Source organism: Phyllopteryx taeniolatus, chromosome 17 (genome assembly GCF_024500385.1).
Source record: "Phyllopteryx taeniolatus isolate TA_2022b chromosome 17, UOR_Ptae_1.2, whole genome shotgun sequence".
Classification (NCBI taxonomy): Eukaryota; Metazoa; Chordata; class Actinopteri; order Syngnathiformes; family Syngnathidae; genus Phyllopteryx; species Phyllopteryx taeniolatus.
In genome coordinates this window covers 555,196-577,507 of record NC_084518.1, presented here as the reverse complement: position 1 = coordinate 577,507, position 22,312 = coordinate 555,196, and the positions used below count along the sequence as shown (strand labels likewise).

The following is a 22,312-nucleotide window of genomic DNA, read 5'->3' as shown; positions in this document are numbered from 1 at the left end:
AGGAGTTTGAGTGACATGGCAAAAAAATGAAGTTGGCTTCGTCGTGTGTTGGAGCCCCCGAGTGACGCCCCGCCCCTCCACGCGGCTGTACTTGTCAATCATCCTAAAAATAACCTCCTGCCGCCCGGCGTGAACGTCAGCGTGGAAACTCCGAGCCGCCTTCAAGCGGACGAGCGAGCGGCAGGATCAAAGTGTGGCGCGGACGTGGACATTAAACGCTCGCGAGCGCTTGGTTGGCGTCTGTGCGCGTGCGTGTGAAAGTCCACGCCACTCGAAGGAGAGGACGCACGCGGGCACGCGACTCGCCTTCCCCTGCGTGTGAACGACTCGGACCCACTCGGACTTGTTTTGTGTCCGCGATGACGTCAGTGTGGAAGAGACTTCAGCGTGTTGGCAAAAAAGCTTCCAAGTTTCAGTTTGTTGCTTCCTACCAGGAATTGCTGCTCGAATGCAAAGAAAAATGGTGAGTGGACACACACGCACACAATATCTTTATGATTGTGATGAGTTGATAGTGTTTGTCGTACTTCGCGTGTTTCCGGAAAGGAGGGCGGCGCGGGCGCGCGCCGGCTGTCAGTTCTGGGAAGTCAACCCCCGTTTATCGCGGTAATACGTTTTTCACCCAACAGCGAAATGAAAAAAGCCTTTTAAAAAAGTTTTACCTCGGGCTTTCAATGGTAAATGGAGTGCACTTATATAGCTCAACACCCCCCAAATCTACACTGCACGGTGCCCAAAGCGCTTACCGTGCTCACACATTCATACACCAACGGGCGGCAGCTGCCATGCGAGATGGTGCCAAGGCTCACTGGGAGCAATTCGCAGTTGAGTGTCTTGCCCAAGGGCACTTCAACAGCGGGCTGACCCACAGCCGCTTTAACACAATTCAGTTCATGAAAACACACAATCGAGAATTCCCGTTCTCACTCTTGCTGTCATCGTATAACATCACTTTGAAGAAACAAAAAGAAGACTGGCTCATGCAGTTGTACAACTAAGAGGCACAACGTGCTTGCTTCAAGCTGTTCATTTGGCACTCACAGTTGAAGTTGGCTGTAAAAAAAATATATATATATATAAAATTATAAAGACATTTAAACACCAAAATGGTCACCCAAACTGTATACTTTCATAGAAAGAACATCTGCCAGTTTAATGCTGACATATAATGCAAAACGTCTTAAACAGGCTAACCTGAAGTGTTGAGAGAACTTTAAACCTTCGAACAGCTGTAACTTGAACACACACATACGAACAGTACATACAAATATATGAAAACATTTTGCAACAAACTACACAACCGTGAAGCACAAAAGTGTGACTTCTGCCACGACATTGTGGTCTCATGAATGTTAGCATCTACGCTGTCCAGCTACACACAACAACAGTCAAGTGACATTCGTGTTGTTTGCTTGTGTGTTCACGCCACGGCAACAGTGGCGCGAGTGTGCGTGTGTTCTTCCCATGTCACATGACTGCTCTTTCACTTCCTCTTTCACTTCCTCTATGCCGGCGGACGATACAACACGCACGCAAGCCGTCAGCCGTCCTCATGACCGTCATGAGTTTGTGCCCAAAGATGGTTCTTGAAAGTGTACACACAACATGTGTCCAATATACACACCAAACTCTGTGTCTGTGTGTGTGTCCGTGTGCGTGTGCGCAGGCAGCCCGACAAGTTGCGCGTGGTTTGGACGAGGAGGAACCGGCGTATGTGCTCCAAGGTGACGCAACTCTCACACGCGAGTTCCAGGACTGCCGTCACAAAGGAAATCGTTCGACTCCAGGCGAAACGTTTCCGCTCAAACGTCCTCGCGGTCGCCCCGAAGTCTCGAGGCCGATATCGTTCGCGTCTTTCAAGCGACGACTTGGAAATAGAAACCGATGCACAAGCCACTTGCAAAACCGGATGAAGTACTTCCTTCCTTCCTTCCTTCCGGTCCGGTTGACCGGCGGCAGGACAGCGGGACGGGACAAAGCACCCGTAGAAATAGTCAACGTCCACGATGGCTCGTGTCTTACACGAGATGTCTTCAAGACCTCCTAAAGATGACCACATCCCACGTTTAGGCTTTGTTCGTCTTTACATATAGCATATATCAATAACTAAATGATATATATGCTATATGTAAATGATATGCATGTATTTAACTTTTGCCATAAAGAAAACCGTATTCTAGCAATTTCGGGTTCAATCGTGTCACCGGCCCGTAGTCGTTATCGCCGCACACGCGGAAAGTCCACCAGTTCGGTCACGTGACGTTCCGCATAACACCCATTTAGATTTTTAGGAAGGACATGGGGCGGGGGGAGGGAAACAGAACCTTTTGGGGAATATCTGGCAGTGCAACCTCAAGCGCAACAAGTTTTTGTCATGTTTTCAGTTGGAGTCAATCGTGATCTTTCCAGCGCCCGGACGGGAGTACACTGCCGTCTTTTGTTTACAAACAATACAAAAAAGGGTGGAGACTCACACAAGCCAAGAAAGACAAGAGTTGTGTGTGTGTGTGTGTGTGTGTGTGTGTAGTTGCACAGTTGGCAGCCTGGAATCAAGAACCCGTACAGAGGGACGGTTCTGTGGCCCGTCCCGGAGAACGTGGACATCTCGGTGACGCTCTTCAAGGTAGCGGCCTCGCTCCAAAGTCCGTCATTGTCGCGGTCGTCGCGGTGACGTGTGTTGCGTTGCTGCGTCTCCAGGAAGCGGGAGCTGAGGCGTTCGAGGACAAAGAGTGGACCTTCGTCCTTGAGGGCGTGAGTAGCGCATGCCCCGCTCGTTGTGGCCACGCCTTCAACAGCGAGTACGGGGCGGCCATGGTTTCCTTCCTTTCACTCTTCACGCAGGAGTGCAAAGGCCACCGTAAGGTTCTAGGGTCCGCCGCCATCAACTTGAAGAATTACGCCAGCGCGACGCCGACGCAGACGGACGTCAGGCTGTCGCTCAAGCCGCTGTCCGTCAAAGTGGTGGAGGCGGAGCTCAAACTGTCGCTGTCCTGCATCTTTGTGCGTGAGGGAAAAGCCACGTGAGTCGCTTAGCTTAGCTTAGCTAATGTTAGCTTTTTTTAGCGACACTCAAATGAGTTGACTGCGACTGTCGAATCTCAATACCTTCGAAGGCTTTGTACATACATGAAGATTTATTTTTATTTTTTTTTTAAATCTGCGACAGACCCCACCCAGAAAGATAAAAACAAAAAAAAATCTAACATTTAACAGTTTTGGTCGTACTGCGCGGTGGGCTCCGATAAGACCGGTCTTGGTATTTCGGGATGTGAAATGTATTTTTGAAGGGAAGGGAACAATCGGGACAATAACTGCCGTTATCTTGGCGCATACCAGGCCTCGGGTCACGCTTAGCCTTGCCGACGTTGCGATGCCAAGCTATGCTAACGTTAGCTTTGTTCAGCGACGAGGACATGCAGAGCCTCGCCAGCCTGATGAGCGTCAAACCCGACGTGGCCGACATGGACGACTTCAACGAGAGCGACGAAGACGGCGCGGCAGGTAAACGCCGGCGTCAAAGCGCCTTCAGCCACGCCTGTTCCCGTTTCCCTACGCTCACGTCCCGCCTCTTTCTCCGCTGCGGCCAATGCAGTCTTTCCGCGCCCTCTTATGCGACCCAATCGCCCCGCCCCTCCGCCGCCTGAGCCCAGGAACGCGCCAGGTAGCTTCCTGCTCTCGCTGCACAACTTCCTGTGACTGTTGCTTTGAGTGTCACTCAGCCACAGCACGCATTCAGCTGTTCCTCAGCCACTCCACGTAGCATTCCTTGGGCTGTTCCCCTGCACAACCCTCCACCATAACAAACCTTTGGCTGTTCCGCCGACCGTTCCTCTAACTCTTCCTCAGTTTTTTTGAATGCTCCTCTGACTTTTCCGCTAACTGTTTCTCTGACTGCTGCTCCGCCACGCCACCGGAGCATTCCTTTGGCTGTTCCTCTGACACTGTTCCTTTGTTGTGTTGAATGTTCCTGTGACTGCGCTGACTGTCTCACTAACTGGTCCCTCTGCCTGATGAACATTGACGTGCCGTCCAGACCTCTTCATCCTAATGTCCATCTTCACTCTTGTTTTTTCCTGATCCGTCCATCGTGCAGTCATCCGAGAGGACCGCCGCCCCCCCCGGCCCGTCGGCGGGTCCTCGCCCCCCGCGCCCCTCCCCCTCATCGCTCCGCCGCTGCCTGCCATCTTCCAGGGAAAAGGTAGCACGGAGGCTGGCGTGCTCATGTTCACGCGACTCGTTCCCTCCTCCCTAAAATCTGCGAGGGGATTTTTCGATCGTGGACCTAGACCGCTCCTAAAAAGTCCACAAAGAACATACCCCCGTCGTGGTTCGGGAGTCGAGAACGAGCGAAGGATTCCGAACGCAGACTCATTCATTCGGGCCGAAACGATGAATCCAATCCTACTTCACGGCGCTCTTACAATTTTGATGTTGCTGAGTCATCAGTCAAAATGAAAACATGACTCGTCCGTCATTGCTGATCATTTTTTTGACTTGACTCATCTTCGGAATGTTTTGAAGCGCTTTGTTGCCGCTTTCCGTGTCGATTTGTGAGGCAAGCCGCATTTGAACGGCAGCTCTTCAGCTTTGGAATCAGGAGAGCCAAGTCGCCGCTTGCCGGCAGGTGGCGAGACAAATTGCGGCACAAGACCGCGGCTGGGAGCTGATTCCAAAACGCCTCAAAACGAGTTGAAGTTCGGGGGCCGGGTTTGCCTGTCTTACAAATATTGGGGCAAGTTCTTTTGTAAATAGTGTTTTCCTTCTCTTCCTCCTCTTTTCGGCGTTCTCGCCGTTCTCGCCCTCAGCTGCTGCGTCGTACGAACGGCGCCCCCCGGTGGCGCAAATGTCAGCCGTCGTCAGCGGCGCGTCAGGTGGGTATCGCGGCGGCGGACTTTCCGCCGAGCTTCCGTCTTTCGGTCGGTAGCCGTTTGTTTGCTTCCTCCAGGTGGCGCTCAAGTTTTCAAAGCTCAGGAGGTGAAGTCGGTGGGTCGCCCGTCGTCCCCCTCGCCCTTCGCCGCTGACGCGCCAGCAGGTAACGTTGTGCCGGGCTGCTTCACCACAGGCGACGCTGAAGCCAACATTTACCGCGGGCGATATATTCCAGCACTCGATGAAAATCTGTGATGTAGAGAACGTTTTTGTCATATTCGTGTCCCCTCAAGAGGAAATCGAACCCCCACTCCGATGTACACTTTTGCAAAGAGCGCAACGCACGCTGCACCACTTGAGCTGCGGCAGGAGGCGCGGTGCCTTGCTCAAGGGCACCTCCCAGCTGGCCAGCAGGCCAACTCGCATGTTTACATTTTTATCTGTTGTGGGACTCGAATGCTTCTGCCCCAGATCTTGTCAAAACATTTTTTTAAACACGTTTATCATCCTGCAGTACAAATTTAAACTTATGAAGAAAGAAATAAAAGAGTACGAAAATGGCAAAAATGCTCAGAACAAAGGTCTAATATAGAAAAAATTGCTTTGGTGCCAAGCAACTATGTTGAAGTGAGGGGAGGAGCTTCATTGAGACAAGCCATAGCCTTGTCTAATAGAAAGCCTCCTTGTGGCATCTTTCGGCAAGTCACCTAAAAATGAAGTCGCGATGTTTGCAAAATGTTTTGGACTCTCCCGCCAGCCCCGCCCCTCGCCGGCGACGTGACCGCCGTGCCGCTGCTGAGCCGCCCGGACCTGGACGCCCTCTGCGAGTCCGCCGCCCCGGCGCTTCGGCCCCCTCCCTGCACCGGCAGCCCGCCCGCAGGTACGCCCGGCGGCCGATCGCCAATCAAATCGAGTTGTCGATTTGTGATGCAACAAAACAATTTTTCAGGATGTATTTACATTTCATCGCACTTTTATCAGTTTATTATTTGTGTCAATAACAAATACGTGGTTGACTCCAAAATAATGATCTATGGTTTGAATTTGGGGGGACGAAATATCCAATCCAAATGTAATCAAATGCAATTCCGATATATGACTTTGAGAAAGTCATTCAAATAGTTCAACTACTATTCCATGATCAACAAGGTGACTTGTAATTGTAACCAAGTTCTCAACGCGGATTGTAAGTCAAGGTGCCACTGTACGCCACATGAAATCGGATTGTTTTGGTCAAGATATTTTCTATTCAACTATTCCTTATATAAGTTCCCTGTTAAGAGTAAACTCTTCTTTGAAGTTTTCAACTATAAACATTCACGGAATTTGGCAACTCTCGTCAGTTTTTTAATTTTGTGCGCACGCAGGCGCCACGGACAAAGAGGCGGCGGCAACTTCCGTTGCCACGGCGATGACGCCGAGCAGAAGCCGGGATGCCGCGGCTGCCGATGACATCGGCGCATTCGGACGGCCGCTCGCGGCGCAGGATTCCCAAGAGCTAGGAAGGGGCAGGTGGGGCCGCACTCGCGCACTCGCATGCACTTGGCACACTCATACCAAAAGTGTGTGAGCTCCCTGCTGGCTCTGGGCTTAGCATCCAAGCTAACGGGCGCTAGCCGCGCTTTTGAGCTGGACGTTCCACCTGCATCTCCCGTCTGGCCCGCCTTCCCTCGGCCCAACAAAAGTGGCCCGGCTCAAACCCGATCTCCGCTTTTTCCATGTCCCCCCCAGTCCCGGCAAATTGCGGTCCGAGGTGATCGTAGCCCCGCCTCCTCCGTGGCCATTCGCCGCCCCCATGCGCCCGTCCACCAGCGTCCTAGCGGCTTTCATCACCCCCGAGCGAACCTGTCTCCACGGCGACGAGGATGCTGACGATCTCCGTCGGCGTGCGGATGCGGGACCAGAACCGCCGCGCGATGTCGTCCGCGAGGCGCCCGGCGCCCAATCGGGAGGCCGCTTTGCGGAGCGGGACTCGGGCGGGTGAGTTTGAGAGAGGAGGAAAGAAAGAGGGAGAGGAGAGAAAGGAGAAGAGCACAGAGGAATGGAAGAAAAGAGCAGTAGAAGAAGGGGAGGCAGATGAAAGAGGAGAAAGGAGGAAGAGTAGTGAAAGGAGGAGGAGAAGAATTTGAAAGGGAAGAGGAGATAAAAGAGCGGAGGGAGGAATGCAACAGGAAGGAAGAAGGGGAGGGGAGAGGGTAAAAGAAGAGGAGAGTAAAGAGAGGGGGGACAAAAGAATGGAGAGGAGAACTGAAAGAAAGGAAGAAAAAGTTTCAAGAGAACAGAAAGAGGAGTCAAACAAGGAGACACAGGCAAAGATTGAGGGAGGAGAACATGAAAAGATAGGAAGAGGAAAGTCGAGGAAGGGAAAGACGAAAAAGGAGAGGAGGAACAAAAGAGAGAGCGGGAAAAGGAAATGAAGCGGGGACAGGAACAAGGAAAGGAGAGCAGAAAAGAAGAAAGGAGGAGATTGGTAGATGCAAAGGGAGAGGAGGAAGAAAGTGGGCGAGCGGGAGGAGGAAAGGAAGGGAAAAGTAGGAAGAGGAAATGAGACGGAAGGAGCGGAAGTAGGGAGCAAAAGAGGCGATTGAGCTGCGTTCTCTTTCTCCTCTGCAGCCTCTCAGCCCTGGAGCAGGAGGAGAGGAGGCAACACGAGGAAGAGAAGAGGAGGCTGCTGGCGGAGGAGAAGCGGCGACTCTTCCAGGAACAGGAGGAGCTGAGGAAGCTGAAGGAGAGGAGGCGCCGCCAGGAGGAGCAGCTCCTCCTGGAGAAAGGAGAGCGCGACCGCCGGCTGCGGCAGGAGGAGGAGAAGAAGCGGAGGAGAGCGGAGGAAGAGCAGGAGGAGGAGAGGAGGCGCCGGGAGGCCCGACAGGAGGAGGCCGGACTCGTGAGGAGGAGGGAGGAGGAGGAGGAAAGGAGCAAGGAGGAGGAGCACCGGCAGAGGAGGGAGGAGGAGACACGACGGGTGCTGGAACGAGAGAAAGAGGAGGAGGCGGAGAGGAGGAGGCGGCGCGGGAGAGAGGAGGAAGCAAAGGAAGAGGAGAGAAAAAGGAGGCAGAAAGAGGAGAAGGAAGAAGAGAAAAAGCAAACGGAGGAACAGGAGAGGGAGAGAAAGAGGAGGGTCGACGGGGAGCGGCGAGCCAAGGAGGACCGAGAGAGGGAGGTGAAGAGACTGAGGGAGGAGAAGAAAAAGGAGGAAGAGGCGGGGACAGGGGAAGAAAGGCAGAAAAGGGAGGGTGAGCCGAGGAGGAGGAGGTGGGAAGAGGAGGAGCGGGGAGTCGAGGACGAGAGGCAACGATTGAGGGAGGAGCAAGACAGGATGCGGGAGGAGAGGATGGAGAGGAAGAGGAGGTGCGAAGAGGAGGAGAGGGTCAAGGTGGAAAAGGAGAGGGTGATGCAAAGATTGAGAGAGGAGAAAGAGACGGTGGAGCAAAAGAAGGAAGAAGGGGAGGAGGAGAGGAAGAAGCTAGAGGAGGAGAGGAGGCACGAGGGAGAAAGAAAGGAGGATCGGCAGAGGGAGGAGAATGAAAGGATGGCGAGAAAAAAAGGGGGGGAACTGGAGGAGAAGAAAGAGGAAGAGGAGAGAATCGATCAGGAGATGCAGAGATTGAGAGAGGAGAAAGAATGGAGGGAGGAAAAGAAAGCAGAGCTAAAGAGAAGGGAGGAGGTGAGGAAGGAAAGGGAGGAAGAGGAGAGGAGGAAAGAGGACGAAAGAAAGATGGAGGGCGAAGAGAGAGAGAGGAGGTGTGAAGAGGAGGAGAGCGTCAAGGTGGAAAAGGAGAGACAGCAAAGATTGAGGGAGGAGAATGAGAGGAAGAAAATGGAGGAAGAGAGGCAGAAAGTGGAAATGGAGAAAGAGATGACAAGATTGAGGGAAGAGAAAGAGGAGGAGGTGAAGCAGAGGCGTGGCCAGCAGGTGTCGCTTGGTGCTCTCCCTCTCCCCCTGCTGGACGCCAGCTGCATTACGCCCCCAAGTCTCAGCCAATCAGGAGAGACGCAGGCAGCCGATCAGCGGTGAGTTTGGCCTCAAGGTCACCATTGGTGTGTGTGCGCGCGCGCGTAAATTATAAACAATACAGAGCGTCGCTGATGGAAAAAACACAGAAACAGAAGACCTCTAGAAACAATTTCTAGACACTCTAAAAGGTTGTAGAAACACTGGAATGTTACAGATACATACTGGAAAGTTCTAAGGGTGCCCTGGAAAGCTCAAGTAACTGGAAAATTCAAGACATGACCTGGAAAGTTCTAGAAACAGCCTGGAACCTTCTACAAACACTAGAAAGCACTGGAAAGCTTGGAAAGTGCTAGGCACACTCTCTGGAAAATCCTGAAACACTGGAATGTTGTAGAGATACTCTGGAAAGTGCTAGAAAAACCCTGGAAATTTCTAGAAAAATGGGGGGTTGTTGAAACCCGTTGGAAAATCGTAGAAACACCGGATAGTTCGAGATACACACTGAAAGCGATTGAAACTCTGGAAAATTCTAGTGCTTAGGGAAGTTTTAAACACACTAAAAGGTTCTGAAAAGTTGTCGACTTACTCTAAAAAGTTCTAAAAACACAGAAAAGTACTCCGATTCAAGTCCAACTCTGCCCAGGGAACATTAACTTTATGCTTCTTGTCTGTCTCACTGAGACAAGGACAACCCTTGATGGTACAGACACAACGTTCTGGTTCTTGTTTGTCTTAAGTGGACTTCTCTCCGTTTTCTTCACAGTGAAACTGCTGAGGTGGACGCTCCTGCTAGGCCAATCGCAGCAAAGGCCCCGCCTCTTGGTCCTCCTGCTGTGTCAGTAGTTGAAGAAGCTAAAGAAGAAACTAAAGAAGACGTGTCCAAGTTAGCAGACGAGAAGACATCAACACTTTCAGAAGGGTTGGTGCAGACATCAGCAGCCGAGGAGGAGAAACTGGAAGAGGAGGAGGAGGATGAAGAGCGTGCGGCACAGGGGTGAGTGTTAGCCCGCTGTGACTTGATTGAATTTCAACATTTATTTTGGACATGAAACCGAACAAAACCGTTAAAATCAGAAAAAGGAAATCCGTCCGCGCACCAAGGGAGGCGGCCGAACCCGACCGAACCGCCGCGCGGCGTGCGCGGTTCGGCGGCTCGTCGTCGCGGGTGCCCGGCGGTTGGCCGCTGTTTTTGCGGCATTTCTAAATTTTGAAATAGTGTAGTGCCGTCTCTGTCACCAAAATGTACGTCGGCAATGTATGTAGCGCGCCGGGAACAGTCAGGAAACGGGCCCCCTGGGTGGGCTGTGCAGGTGGGAGTCGCTGACTGTCATTTTGTCGCGACGGTCCAGTCCAGTCAGACGGCCCCTACAATATATTTTCACACCGAAAGGCACTAATTTGTCTCGTGTTCAAATCAAACAATACCCTGGAAACTAAAAAGGTTTCTCAGTTGGCGCAGTGCATCATGGGCTTTATTGCATCATCACTCTGTTTGTATCATCTAACTTCATGGCACAGTGTGATGTCATTGTCATGTGACTACAAGTGGGTATCGGGGATGGGCTTCCACAACTTTCCAAGTGGACCCGAGCGGACCGGCTAACCCCGTCCCTCACGTCTGTTTTGTCCCGTAGTTGCCAGTCGGGTTCTGAAGGTTCACTTGAGGTCCACGTGGATCACGCGGTGGACCCGTTCCCCTGGACCGTGTCCTCCGCCCAGCCGGAGCCCGGACCTTCAGATAGGCCACAGCTCAGTCTTGTCGCCCGGCTGCGTCTGGTTGCCAAGGAGCAGGAGGAAGAACGAGAGAAGGGGAGCAGAAGGGAAGAAAGGACAGAGGAGGAGGAAGGAAAGCCAAAGAGGAGAGGGGAAGAAAGAAGGGAGGAGGAGGAAGGGACGAAGGAAGAAGAGGAGGCTCGAGAGCTGAAGAGGAGGGGAGAAGGAGGGAGGAAGGAGGAGGAAGAAGAAACACTCAATGGAGGGAAAGATGAGGAGAAGGAAGGAGGTGAAAAACATCAAATGGAAGAGGAGGAGAGGAAGAGTAGGGCGAGGGCAGGAAAGCACAGTAAGGACGAGGATCTGCAACGCGACCGGCAGGTCATCAGCAGCCAATCAGAGGTTGAGCTGCCACTCAGGGAGGCGGAGCTTTATGACATTGGGGATGAGGAGGAGCAGCATGAAGGTGATGATGATGATGATGATGATGATGATGAAGAAGAGCATCCCCCAACACACCTCAAACCAGCTGAGATCAAAAACCCTGGTGATCCTTGTCCTGGTAGCCATCTTGGTCATTCGAGTCTTCCTGGTACTCTCAGTTCTCTTGGTCCTCCTGCAAATCTTGATTCTCATAGTCTCCCTAATCATCCTGGTCATCCTGGTCCTCTCGGTCTTCTAGGTCCTCCTGGTAATTTTACTCGGACTGGTACCCATGGTCCTCCCGGTCATCTTGGCTCTCCTAGTCCTTCAAATCCTCCCAGTCCTCCTGGTCATCTTGGTCATCTGAGTCTTTCTGGTCCTCCTGGTCTTCTGAGTCCTGATTTTTGTCATCCTGGCTCCCATGGTCCTTCTGGTCAACTTGGTTCTCCGTGTCCTCCTGGTGATGTTACTCCTCTCGGTCTCCCTGGTCTTCCTGGTTCTCCCGGTCTGGGCTCAGTCGTGGGGGAGGATGCTGGCGACGATATGGAGGAGTTGGAGTTTGAGCCAGGTCACGAGGATCTAGGCTCCATATGGTTGGCCGAGCTCTACATGGGGGGCCACACCGGAGGGTGAGTGGGGGCGGCAGCAGGAAGTGAGTGTCGCCGATTGTTTGGGCGAGGGTGGCGGCCTGCAGGTGGCCCGGCATCGTTGAGGTTTTGCATGCGTGTCGTCATCATCGTGTTCTGGCCAATGTGAGGTCAAGGGCCCATCTCACTGGCGGAAACGTCGCTGCGGATCAGTCGCGGCCACTCAGGAGACCCAAAAAATTGCGTGCGCTGTCACCGGCGCGATGTCTCGTGGAAGTAGCGGAGATGTCTCTTCAGTTTCCTTGGTCCTCAGCACGTCTCCCCAGTCACGATGTGTCCGAGACCTCCTTGGAGACTTGAGAAAGTCTCCAAAACAGCAATCCTATTTGTTTTCGTTTTTGTTTTTTCCTAGCTTTTCAAAAGCGTCCATTTGTCTTGCATTCGAGCTCAGTGCTGCCTGGCATGTTGTGGCAGAACGTGGTACTACACTGGTGGCACAACTTGAAATTCACACTTGCATGTCAACATGCATTCAAAAAAGATTATTTAAAAATCTGCCATATTTCAGCAAAAGATAACGAGCATTTGATGAGCTTCCCAAACCTTCTCCTCACAGCAGACCGTCTGCCCGACATCATGACCACAACGACCATGATGTCGCACAAAATGGCGCTGCCCGTGGAGATAAGCGCATTGGCGTCACACAGAGTCTGCGGGAGGAAGAGCGGCTCCTATTGGACAGAATCCAGGTGATGTCACTGGACACGCCCCCCGGCACCAGGAAGCTCCTGGTTCCCGCGCCGGGCGAGATCCAAGATGCGGAGACGGATGGCGGGCGGCGATTGGTCGAGTGCTCACTGGGGCCGTCGGGAGACTGCGTGTAAGTCACCGTGGTGACATCGTGACACACACACACAAAACGGTTGGGACGGCAAGCAGCACAAACATCAAAATGACAGCTGAGCGGCTGAGTGAAAGGATAAGGATGAAGAAGATGAGAATGAAGGTGATGATGATGATGAGCAGCTCAATATGTTAGATAAATAACAAAATATGAATAAGTGTGGAGTTTGCGTGTTCTCCCCGTGCCTGCGTGGCTTTTCTGCGGGCACTCCGCTTTCCTCCCGCGTCCCAAAAACATGCGTGCTCGGTCGATTGGAGACTCTAAATTGCCCGTAGGTGTGAATGTGAGTGCGGATGGTTGTTTGTTTGTATGTGCCCTGCGATGGGCTGGCGACCGGTTCAGGGCGTACCCCGCCTCCTGCCCGATGACAGCCGGGATGGGCTCCGGCACGCCCGCGACCCGCGTGAGGAGATGCGGCTCGGAAAATGGATGGATGGATAAGACGGGCTCCAGCTGTGTTCACAAACATTACACTCAAACAAATATGAATTATTTATTAATGATATTATTTGGCACAAAGCCTGCCAAATGTGAGTGAATAAAAACAAAAATCACCATTAAGGCCCGCCCCCGAGCTTCACCTGTCAATCAAATAGAGACGGGTAAGTGTGCAGTGTGAGTTTTCAAAATAATATGCACTTGTCGCGTCAGTATGCAAGAGTGTATCTGTAAATGGAGAATAAATAACAACATGGAGTCACGGGTAAGTGTTTTTGTGTGGGTGCGCAGAGAGGTACGCATAGCAGAAGGCTTTGGAAGTGATCAAGTTTGTCCGCTGTAGTTGTGTTATCGTTAAGAAACAGTTAATTTTCTTGTGTGTGTGTGTGTGTGTGCCGCAGGTCTATCGATCAATGCATCAATGTCGCCGCTCGCCTTAGTGACAGCGACACATCTTCACAAGCCGGGCCAATCGGAGAGGAGGCTGACAGGACGGACAACGGCGGCGAGGTAAACGCAAACGCAACAAGCGAGAGCAAAATGCTAACACGCTAACATGCTACAGTGTGACCATCAGGGCCTGGTGACCTCCAGCCAGTCGCTGCTGCAGTGGTGTCAGGAGGTCACAGCCGGCTACGCGGGGGTCAAGGTCACCGACTTCGGCGCTTCCTGGAGGAACGGCCTGGCCTTCTGCGCCCTCCTGCATCACTTCCACCCCGACCTCGTGTACGCGCCGCGCCGCGCACTGCACGCCTGTCGATCATTCGGCGGCTGTCGGTCATCGAGTGCCCTCTTTTTGTCCCTTCAGAGACTTCGACGAGGTGAAAGCGCATGACATCGAGATGAACAACAAGAAGGTGAGCGGCCTCACGACTTATCTTGGCTATGTCGTCAGCGTGGAGGACCTGGCCGTTCGGATCATGTCAATTTGTCTCGTTGAGCTCCCGTGTGAGTCACAGCGTGTGGCTTGTGTCGCGCACGTTGTAGTTGTAGAAGCTCCCAGAAGTGGAAGAAAAATTGAGGTTGTGGTTGATGTCCCCAAAAGTTGAAATGCTCAGAGCAGCGAGGTAGAGCGAAAGAACACAATCCTTCTCGATTGCTTTATTTACTGCGCTTTTTAACAACACAGACAAAGAGTGATTAGCAAAGCGCCGACCGCGTGCATGTAGCATGCACACGATCATGAAGCCATGTTACATTAACAACGCTATTTCACTATGTGCTGGAACCTGCCGTCCAAAACATTCCGACTTCAACATGTTCCAGAAATTCACGGCTCCCGGGGTATTATTTTTCTCATTCCAGAAATTCCCACATTTCCCACAATTCCACATTTTTCATCCCAAAATTCACCCATTCGTTCCCAATGAGACATTCAACAAGGGAGTTCCACATCATTCCCATTCCACGTTCAAAATGGTCAGTTCATTCAGAACGTCTCAAAAACACATTTCCACATTGAAAAATCGACACATTATGCAACTCCCACATTTTTCACCCGAGTGCCATCGTAAAATTCCACGTCTTTCCCCGTTAAAATTCCCACATTTAGACATACTCTCCATGTATTTCTTGACCGATTGAATCATTCAATATGGTTGAATATCCGTCCATGTGATTGCGGACGCTTCAATGTGAGCTGCAGCAATTGTCGAGTCTCGTGCTTCTCGACAGCCTTTTGCTGTTGTCGCCGAGTCAGGACCCACTTTCACAGAAGTTAAGAAGAAAGATTTGGGGGTTGAGAAATGGCCTCCGAAAACCTTCATACAACAAACGTACTCTGACCTTCCCGCTAGGCCTTCGCCGCCTTCGAGTCTCTGGGCATCTCGCGCCTTCTGGAGCCGTCCGACATGGTTCTGCTTTCGGTTCCGGACCGCCTCATCGTCATGACGTACGTCAGCCAGCTGCGGAGTCGCTTCACGCGGCAGGAGCTCAGCGTGCTGCACCTCGAGAGCGACGCCAGCCGCTACGGCCCCGCCCCCGGCGCCGCGCTAGAGGAGGGAGGTGGCGCCGTGCCGTTCCCGCCGCCGAGAGCCAAGAGGCCGCTTAAAGGTTAGATGGAATAAATAGAATATTGATATTCAGTGAACCCCCGCTTCTTGTGTGGGGGGGGGGGGGGCATACACTCGCAATACGAGTTTGGCGCCACCTTGTGGCATCTCGGTGCCAAGGAACTTCAGTGGACCCCTGGAAATAGGGACCAAGCCTAACGGCGAATTGCAAAAATCTGCTAATAGGCCGCAATGCGGCGAGAGCAATAATTGACAGTGATTAGAATTATATTGGGGATTTGGTTTTTAAAACCCCAAAATTATTGAAAACGTGGGGAGAAACCAACAATAAGAATTTTCGGCGTTGGTTCCTCCCCAAAAAGAAAAAAACCAAAATGAAAAAAAAACATTCATAGGAAAAAAACGTGCGCATAGGTGAATCTGCGCGTGCCGAACCGCAAGTATGCGGGGGTCCGCTGTCATGCGAAACACCATTGACGGGCTAACGGGAATTAGCCTAGATGTTACGCTTAAAAAAAAAGTGCTCCGTTTAACACACAAAGCAGCAAAACATCTCCACACAGAGTACATTTCTATCTGAATGCCTGACATGACCGACTTCCTCCTTCTTGCAGAGGATTCCGCGTTTCCTCTTCCCGAGGTGAGGTCAACGCTCCTCCTCCTCCTCCTCATTCCTGCGGGAGTCTCATGCTTGCTGTTGTGTTCAGGATGAAGGAGAAGGCGTCAGCGAGTCTGCAGGAAGCCTTCGGGAACTTGGTCAGAACCTCACGTTGCGCGCGCACACACACACACAATACACGTCTTCATCGAGTTTATTGTTTCGTGCGTGCGTGCGTGCGTGTGCGCGTGTGTGTGTGTGCGTGCGTGCGTGCGTGCGTGCAGAGTCCCAGCATACGAAAGCAGAAGACAAGGCAACGGTCAGTTTTTTTCCTTCATTTAGAACTTTCACGTTGTCAAGCAGTCAGATCATCTTCACCGCGAAGTCACGTGAGCGGATGATGATGATGATGATGATGATGACATCAGCGGGTCTGCAAGGATCGCAGCATTCTAATTGGTGGACCTTCCTGTTTGCTTTATTCCTCCACTCTTCCTTCTCGGTTTCTTTCCTTTACTTCGTTCCCCACTTCGTCCCTTACTTATGTGCTTCCTTCCTTCCCCCTTGTCTCCTATCTTCCTTAGTTTCCTTCCCTCCCACTTCATTGCTTTCTTCCTTTTTGTTTCTTGACTTCCTTCCCCCCTTTCTTTCCTTCCTTCTCAACTGCATTCCTCTTTTACTTCCTTCCTTCCTTCCTCTCCGGCTCCATGTTTGTTGCGTGTTTTTGTGTTTGCGTGCGCGTGTGCCCAGCATCTCCAGGATACGAGTCAATACGTGCTGAGCGAGCTGGCGGCGTTGGAGGCGGAGCAAAAGCACGTCGACGGCAGGGCGGCGGTGGTGGAGCGGCGGCTCAGGAGCCTCATGGAAACTGGTGGGATACGCAAACGCGGGCGCTCATAAACACACGCAAGCGCACACATTCACGCATGCGACACCGAAGGTCAGAGTTGACGTGTGTGTGTGTGTGTGTGTGTGTATGCGCGTGGCAGGAAGTGACCGCGCCGAGGAGGAGCGGCTGATTCAGGAATGGTTCACGCTGGTCAACAAGAAGAACGCGCTGATACGAAGACAAGACCAGCTGGAACTCATGTAGGTCACATGATGAGGATGGTGACGGTGACGATGATGATGATGATGATGAGGGCGACAGGCAGGAGGAGCGGGACCTGGAGCGGAGGTTCGAGCTGCTGACTCGGGAGCTGCGGGTCACGATGGCCGTCGAAGGTCGGCCGACCGCCGTCGCGCCGCTCGTCTCCCGTCGGGCGATCCGTCACGTGACTTGCGTGTGTGCGTTGCAGACCGGCAGAAGTCGCGCGCCCAGCGCGAGCGCGAGCAGCGCCTCCTGCAGGAGTTGCTGTCTCTGGTCGACCAGCGTGACGACGTCATCAGAAACATGGACGCCAAGGAGCGAGGGTGCGTGCGGACAACGGGAACCGTCAGCCCTTTCGATCGTGAAAATGATCACAGCGGAACCTGACGCTGATCTTTTTTCTTTTGTTTCTGGTGTGGCGGCAATACGCTTCTGCAAAAGACAAACGACAACGAAATCCAAATTTGCAGTCACGACGTGCACTTGGCCAAACCTCATCGCTGTGTGTGTGTGCGTGTGTGCGTGCAGGGCGCTGGAAGAGGACGAGCGTCTGGAGCGCGGCCTGGCGATGAGGAGGCGCAAGAACGACGACAAAGACAAGTGTGTTGTGCAGTAACACGCTTTCCCTGTCACGCCGCTGTTTATTCATTTGCGTGTACATTTTACGCTGGCGTGTGTGTGTTTGAAAAAATATGTTGGCGATGAGCTGGACTCGACATGGCGGCTGTCATCCGTTTCAATTGATGCTTGAGTTATAATTTTGTTCAATATTTCAGCGTTATGAAGATTTTCTTTAGTGAGACTGGATTTGCCAACCAATGTATGACGTCACCATCCGGCAGGGGGCGTGGCCGAGTGAGCTTCATCAAGATAACTTATTGTCATAAATATTATCGTCTTGACGATAATAAATTATGATTCATCACTCAAAAGGAGGTTTTTTTTGTGCGTGGATTTTGCGCATCGGTTGCCAGTAGGCGAGCAGCAGGGGGCGCCACACACAAAAGGTGACAATCTCATGCACGCGAAATAGAAGTGCAACAATTAATCCGCAACTCATCCGTGATCAAATTAATCGAGTAATCGTTTCGACACCTTGAACTTCTAATTGTCCAAATCCTCAGACTTTCACCCTCTCAACGGTAAATATGAATCGTGACATTTAGGATAATAATAAAGCACACTGATTTTCTTTGTGTTGAATCAAAATAAGACATTTGCAAACATCTGCTTTTACATTCAACATTTTGACTTTGATTTTTCTGACATATTATGGCCCAAACCGGCAACGGAATTCTTGTGGATTTACAGCCCCCTTTTCTTTTTGTTGTCCACCGAAGACATTTGGGTTTCAGACCAAAAGATGAATATGAGACAACGGCCGGCGACCGGTTCAGGGTGTACCCCGCCTCTCGCCCCCAAAATAGCCGGGATAGGCTCCGGCGCGCCCGCGACCCGCGTGAGGGTAAGCAGTACGGAAAACGAATGAATGAGTTTGCAATTCCATCTCGACGTGTTCAGCAACTCGGGACCGAGCACCTTTTGTTGGGAGCCGCCCACTTTTCAAGTGAGCAAAACTATTGGAACATGTGACTGATGGGTGTTTCTAGTTGCCTTTGAGATCGATTCCCTAAACATGTGAGAGAGTGCTTGTTTTTGGCTTTGGGTTTCACCTGTGACAACTGCATTTGCTGTTAAGCAAACAAGAAGACCAGAGCGCTGTCCACGGGAGAAAAGCAGACCATTTTGAAGCTGAGAGGAGAGGCAAAATCGATCGGAGGTTTTGCACAAACCAATACAGCAATTTGCAATGTGCTGAAAAAAGAAAGAAACTACCGGCGTACTGAGCAACAGACATCGAGCAGGACGCCCAAGGGTGTCGACGGCAGTTGATGACGGAAACATTGTAGATGCGTACGCACTAATTGGGAGAAGGTTCATCATGCGACAAGACAACAAAGTCAATCGCCGGACTTTAACCCAATAGAGCATGCATTTTACCTCCTGAAGAGGAGACCGAAGGGAGAAACCCCCAGAAACAAACGAGAAATGAAAGAGGCTGCAGGAAAGGCCTGGAAAGGAAGAACGCAACCGTCTGCTGAAGTCAACGGGTCGCAGGCTCGATGCACTTATTGCAAGTCAGCGTTGTGCCAGCAAATGTCAAATGTTGCTTCATCAGGTCTGTTCCAATACGTCAAACAAAAGGTGCTCTGTCCTGAGTGGTTGAACACGTCCACATGTAAATAGGATGGACTAAAAGCTGGGATTCGGAACTTGAGTCTCATTTTCGTCTTTTGGTCCCAAACTCAAATGTCTTCAGTGGACAACAAAAACAAAGGAATTGCCCTTGCTGTGCCAATACTTTTGGAGGGGACTGTATATTTGGGCGTTTTTCCACAGACAATTTGGAATAATGTTCCATTTTTGAATAAAGGGATGAAGATGTCTTTTTTTTTTTTTTTAAACCCGATACATTGATGAATTGAAAACATCAACAGATGAATTAATGATCCAAATAATTGTTAGTTGCAGCCCCTGAAATCAAACAGGCGCACGCGCTCAGGGTCACCCGAACACCGCAGTGAGCGAGTGACACGACAATGTTTCATTTGAATTGAAATATTTTTGGAAAAAGGCGTGCGTGCGAAAGACGAAAGTAAAAGTCTCGTCACGGCGAGGGGGGGGAGAAAAAGTCAGAGAAACGGAGGTGAAGAAGAGTTGCGGCGCCATGAGCAACAAGATAATCCTCAACGGGCCTGAAGGACGCCGAGTCAACACCGGGGCCGGCTGAGAGAGACCAGAGGCGGGGCGAAAGGTCGAGGGTCGGACGAATGAACTCTTCGGGTAAACAACGTGAACGTTCCTGTTCCGCGACCTTCTCGTCTCCATGACGACGACGCGACTCCTTACGCGTCGAAGCCGACAAACGCCGGACCGCGACGCGACGGCGCGGAACCGGATCGGACCGGATCTGGCCGGACCCGTTTGGATCCAACTCAACCGGACGTGACTGGATACGACTTGAGCTAACCGGACACCCTCGAATGCAGAGGGACCGAACGGAACGGAATTGGACCTGACGGGAACTAAGTGGACCCGATTGACTCCAACTGGACTCAATTCAATCTGGATCTAACTGGACCTGAAGAGAACTAGACCTAACTGGATCTAATTGGAACCAACTAGACCTGACCCTGTCGTAGTTGAACTGGAGCTGACTTTTCAGAAGGGGGCCTAATCGATTAGAACTGGATCAAATGGACCCGAACTCGCTGCACGCACGCACGGCGCGTGTGCGTGCGTGCGTGCGCGCGCTTGGCTGGTTTTGTGGAAACGTTGTTCATAATCAGTCAGCTTTTTCCATTTGTGCTTTCTTCCAAGTCAGCAGCTTTGTGTTGCTTCTGTTTGTCCCTCAAGTGCTTGCGCCGTCTCCTTCTGGCTCCAACCCCAACGCCGCCCCCCCCCCCCCTCGCGTCCTACTTTTCCACATGCTCGCTCGGAGCTTCTCTTCATTCCTCCAACTTTCCACGACTTCTACCTCTGCTCTGCTGCTCGGTGCGTGTTTGTGTGTGCGCCGACGCAACTCCTGCAGGATGCAAGGTCAAAGTGGATTGGGTCAGAAACTTCAGAAAGCTAGTTCCTATCATCATCCTCATCCTCATCGTCATCATCATCCCAGGAGCGGACGACTCACATGGTTTTCAGTCTGCCGCGCGGGATCGAATGTCTACGACACACACGCGCGAGGCCACAGCTAATTGCTCCAGTCTGTGCGCACATACGCGTGTGCGCGTGACACAGGACACCCGCGGTCGGGAAGACCGAGCGAGTGTTTGATCTGGCGCGCGCGCACGCACGCACACGTCGGTCGGGTCGGGTCGGTAGCTTCTGCTCCAACCCAAAACAAACACGAACGCTGCTAACTTCGCATGAAATGAATTCTTCCGACGGAAAATTATTTGTAAACGAAGCATTTGTCATCCCGGCGTACGAAGAGTCATCCGGCGCATGTTTGGGGGATCTTTTCGTGGGATGAGCCGAAAAGTGACATTTAGCTCCAATGTAAAGTCTTCAAAGTAAAGCTCGTATACCAGCGTTCTGCATATTTGCCATTCGGCAGCCGCAAACTCACCTATTTGCTGATTTTTGGGTTCGTTTTGATCTATTTTTCGGAGGGGGGGTGTCCTACCCCCATTTTCATGGAACGTGATTTTTTCAGAGAGCAATATCCATCCATCCATCCATTTTCTGTCGCGCTTCTCTTCACTGGGGTCGCGGGCGTGCCGGAGTCCATCCCAGCTGTCATCGGGCAGGAGGCGGGGCACGCCCTGAACCGGTCGCCAGCCCATCGCAGGGCACATACAAACAAACAACCATTCACACCTACGGGCAATTTAGAGTCTTCACTTAACCTAGCATGCATGTTTTTGCGATGTGGGAGGAAACCGGAGCGCCCGCAGAAAAGCCACGCAGGCACGGGGAGAACGTGCAAACTCCACACAGGCGGGGCCGGGGATTGAACCCGGGTCCTAAGAACTGTGAGGCTGACGCTCTAACCGGTCGTCCGCCGATAAATATTCTTTCATGCCAATTTGAATGGCATTTATTTTCAGATTTTCGCGCATCCCTCTAACTTCTCCCGCTTATCCGAGGTCGGGTCGCGAGCCCGGACTTCCCTCTCCCCGGCCACTCGGTCCAACCCTTCCGGGGGACGGCCGTCTCTCCGGCCACGAACGCCTCGCCGGGGAGGCGCCCTAACCGGGTGCCGTCCGGCGCCGCTCGATGCGGAGGAGCAGCGGCCGGACTCGGAGGAAACTCATTTTGGGCCGCTTGTATCCGCCATCTTGTTGTTTGGGTCACGAGCTGCGGGGAGCAAAACGCAGATCGAGCGCTAAACGGCGAATCCTGCTTGACCGCGACAGAGCCCGTCGAGCTTCCGTCGCTCGTCAGCAAGACCCCGAGATACTTGAGCTCCTCCGCCCGGGCCGGGATCTCAACCCCGACCCGGAGAGGCCACGCCCCCCTTTTCCCACCGAGGACCACGGTCTCAGGTCCGGAGGTGCCGATTCTCATCTCGGCCGCGAACCGCTCCGGCGAGAGTTGGAGATTGCGGCTCGATGAAGCCAACGGAACGGAACGCCGAGGTCACCGGTCCATAAAGTTTATGAACGGAACCGGTGACAAAGGGCAGCCTCGACGGAGGCCGGCCCGCGACGCCGGTCGTGCGGGGACCGAACAGCCGCCCGGTACCCCGCCCTCTCGGAAAACCCCAACGGGATTCTCAGAGGGAAACGGTGGGACGGCACAAAACACACGCTGACGAGGATGCGTTAAAGCGGGGCGACAAAAGTCTCGACACCCTGAAACGTCAGGTGCCGCGTTAGTGCGACAAGGTCTCAGGTGCGATTGGCGTTCACTTTGGTCATCACGCTGCTCTTGATCTTCCACAGCGCACTCCTCCGAGCATTTCTCGAGGAAGTCGGCTTCGTGCGCTGAGGAACGTCCTCAAAAAGTCGGCCCACGAAGTCCGACACGTTGATGAACTTCCTGCGGGCGGGGCTTCCGCTTCACCTCTGGAAGGAGGGCCGCAACGGGGAGCGCGTCTGCGAGATCCATCGCCGCGGTGGAATGCGTGAGAGGACGATGGAGAAAGCAGACGGCGAGAAACCGACGGACCGACGGCTCGGCCGGCCGGCCGGCGGCGGGAGGGTCGGGGTGAGGAA

General features: G+C 52.5%; 1 protein-coding gene and 1 long non-coding RNA gene across 10 annotated transcripts; one reads left to right on the top strand and one right to left on the bottom strand.

The window, feature by feature from the left end:
- The first annotated feature begins 8 nt into the window (after positions 1–8).
- LOC133467712 (EH domain-binding protein 1-like protein 1) lies at positions 9–17,521 on the top strand. 9 transcript variants are annotated; one of them, XM_061752882.1, is made up of 30 exons: positions 14–463; positions 1,667–1,724; positions 2,528–2,623; positions 2,698–2,751; positions 2,842–3,020; positions 3,404–3,501; positions 3,593–3,661; positions 4,094–4,198; positions 4,806–4,871; positions 4,946–5,032; positions 5,627–5,749; positions 6,237–6,381; positions 6,601–6,849; positions 7,483–8,880; positions 9,588–9,818; positions 10,459–11,129; positions 11,220–11,589; positions 12,167–12,427; positions 13,291–13,399; positions 13,455–13,615; positions 13,698–13,746; positions 14,686–14,941; positions 15,516–15,541; positions 15,609–15,657; positions 15,784–15,818; positions 16,250–16,370; positions 16,489–16,588; positions 16,650–16,723; positions 16,798–16,912; positions 17,118–17,521. In XM_061752882.1, exons 1-30 carry the CDS (start codon positions 360–362, stop codon positions 17,203–17,205), a joined length of 5,547 nt encoding a protein of 1,848 aa, XP_061608866.1. In that variant the 5' UTR covers positions 14–359; the 3' UTR covers positions 17,206–17,521. The 9 variants fall into 9 exon arrangements, with proteins under 9 accessions (XP_061608871.1, XP_061608866.1, XP_061608868.1 ...); XM_061752884.1 differs by having other exon boundaries at positions 12,164–12,427; positions 13,467–13,615; XM_061752883.1 differs by having other exon boundaries at positions 12,164–12,427; positions 16,259–16,370.
- LOC133467716 (uncharacterized) lies at positions 13,958–14,815 on the bottom strand. The gene is made up of 2 exons (XR_009785297.1): positions 14,675–14,815; positions 13,958–14,594 (listed from the first exon to the last, which is right to left on the bottom strand). It is a non-coding gene; the product is annotated as an uncharacterized LOC133467716 (long non-coding RNA).
- Positions 17,522–22,312: the final 4,791 nt, after the last annotated feature.

Bases quoted from the DNA above. Each gene is read 5' to 3' on its own strand.
- LOC133467712 (XM_061752881.1), top strand. From the start codon at position 360: ATGACGTCAGTGTGGAAGAGACTTCAGCGTGTTGGCAAAAAAGCTTCC. The intron at 4,199-4,805 runs GTAGCACGGAGG...TCTCGCCCTCAG, and splicing joins TGCCATCTTCCAGGGAAAAG to CTGCTGCGTCGTACGAACGG. The intron at 14,942-15,515 runs GTTAGATGGAAT...TCCTTCTTGCAG, and splicing joins AGCCAAGAGGCCGCTTAAAG to AGGATTCCGCGTTTCCTCTT.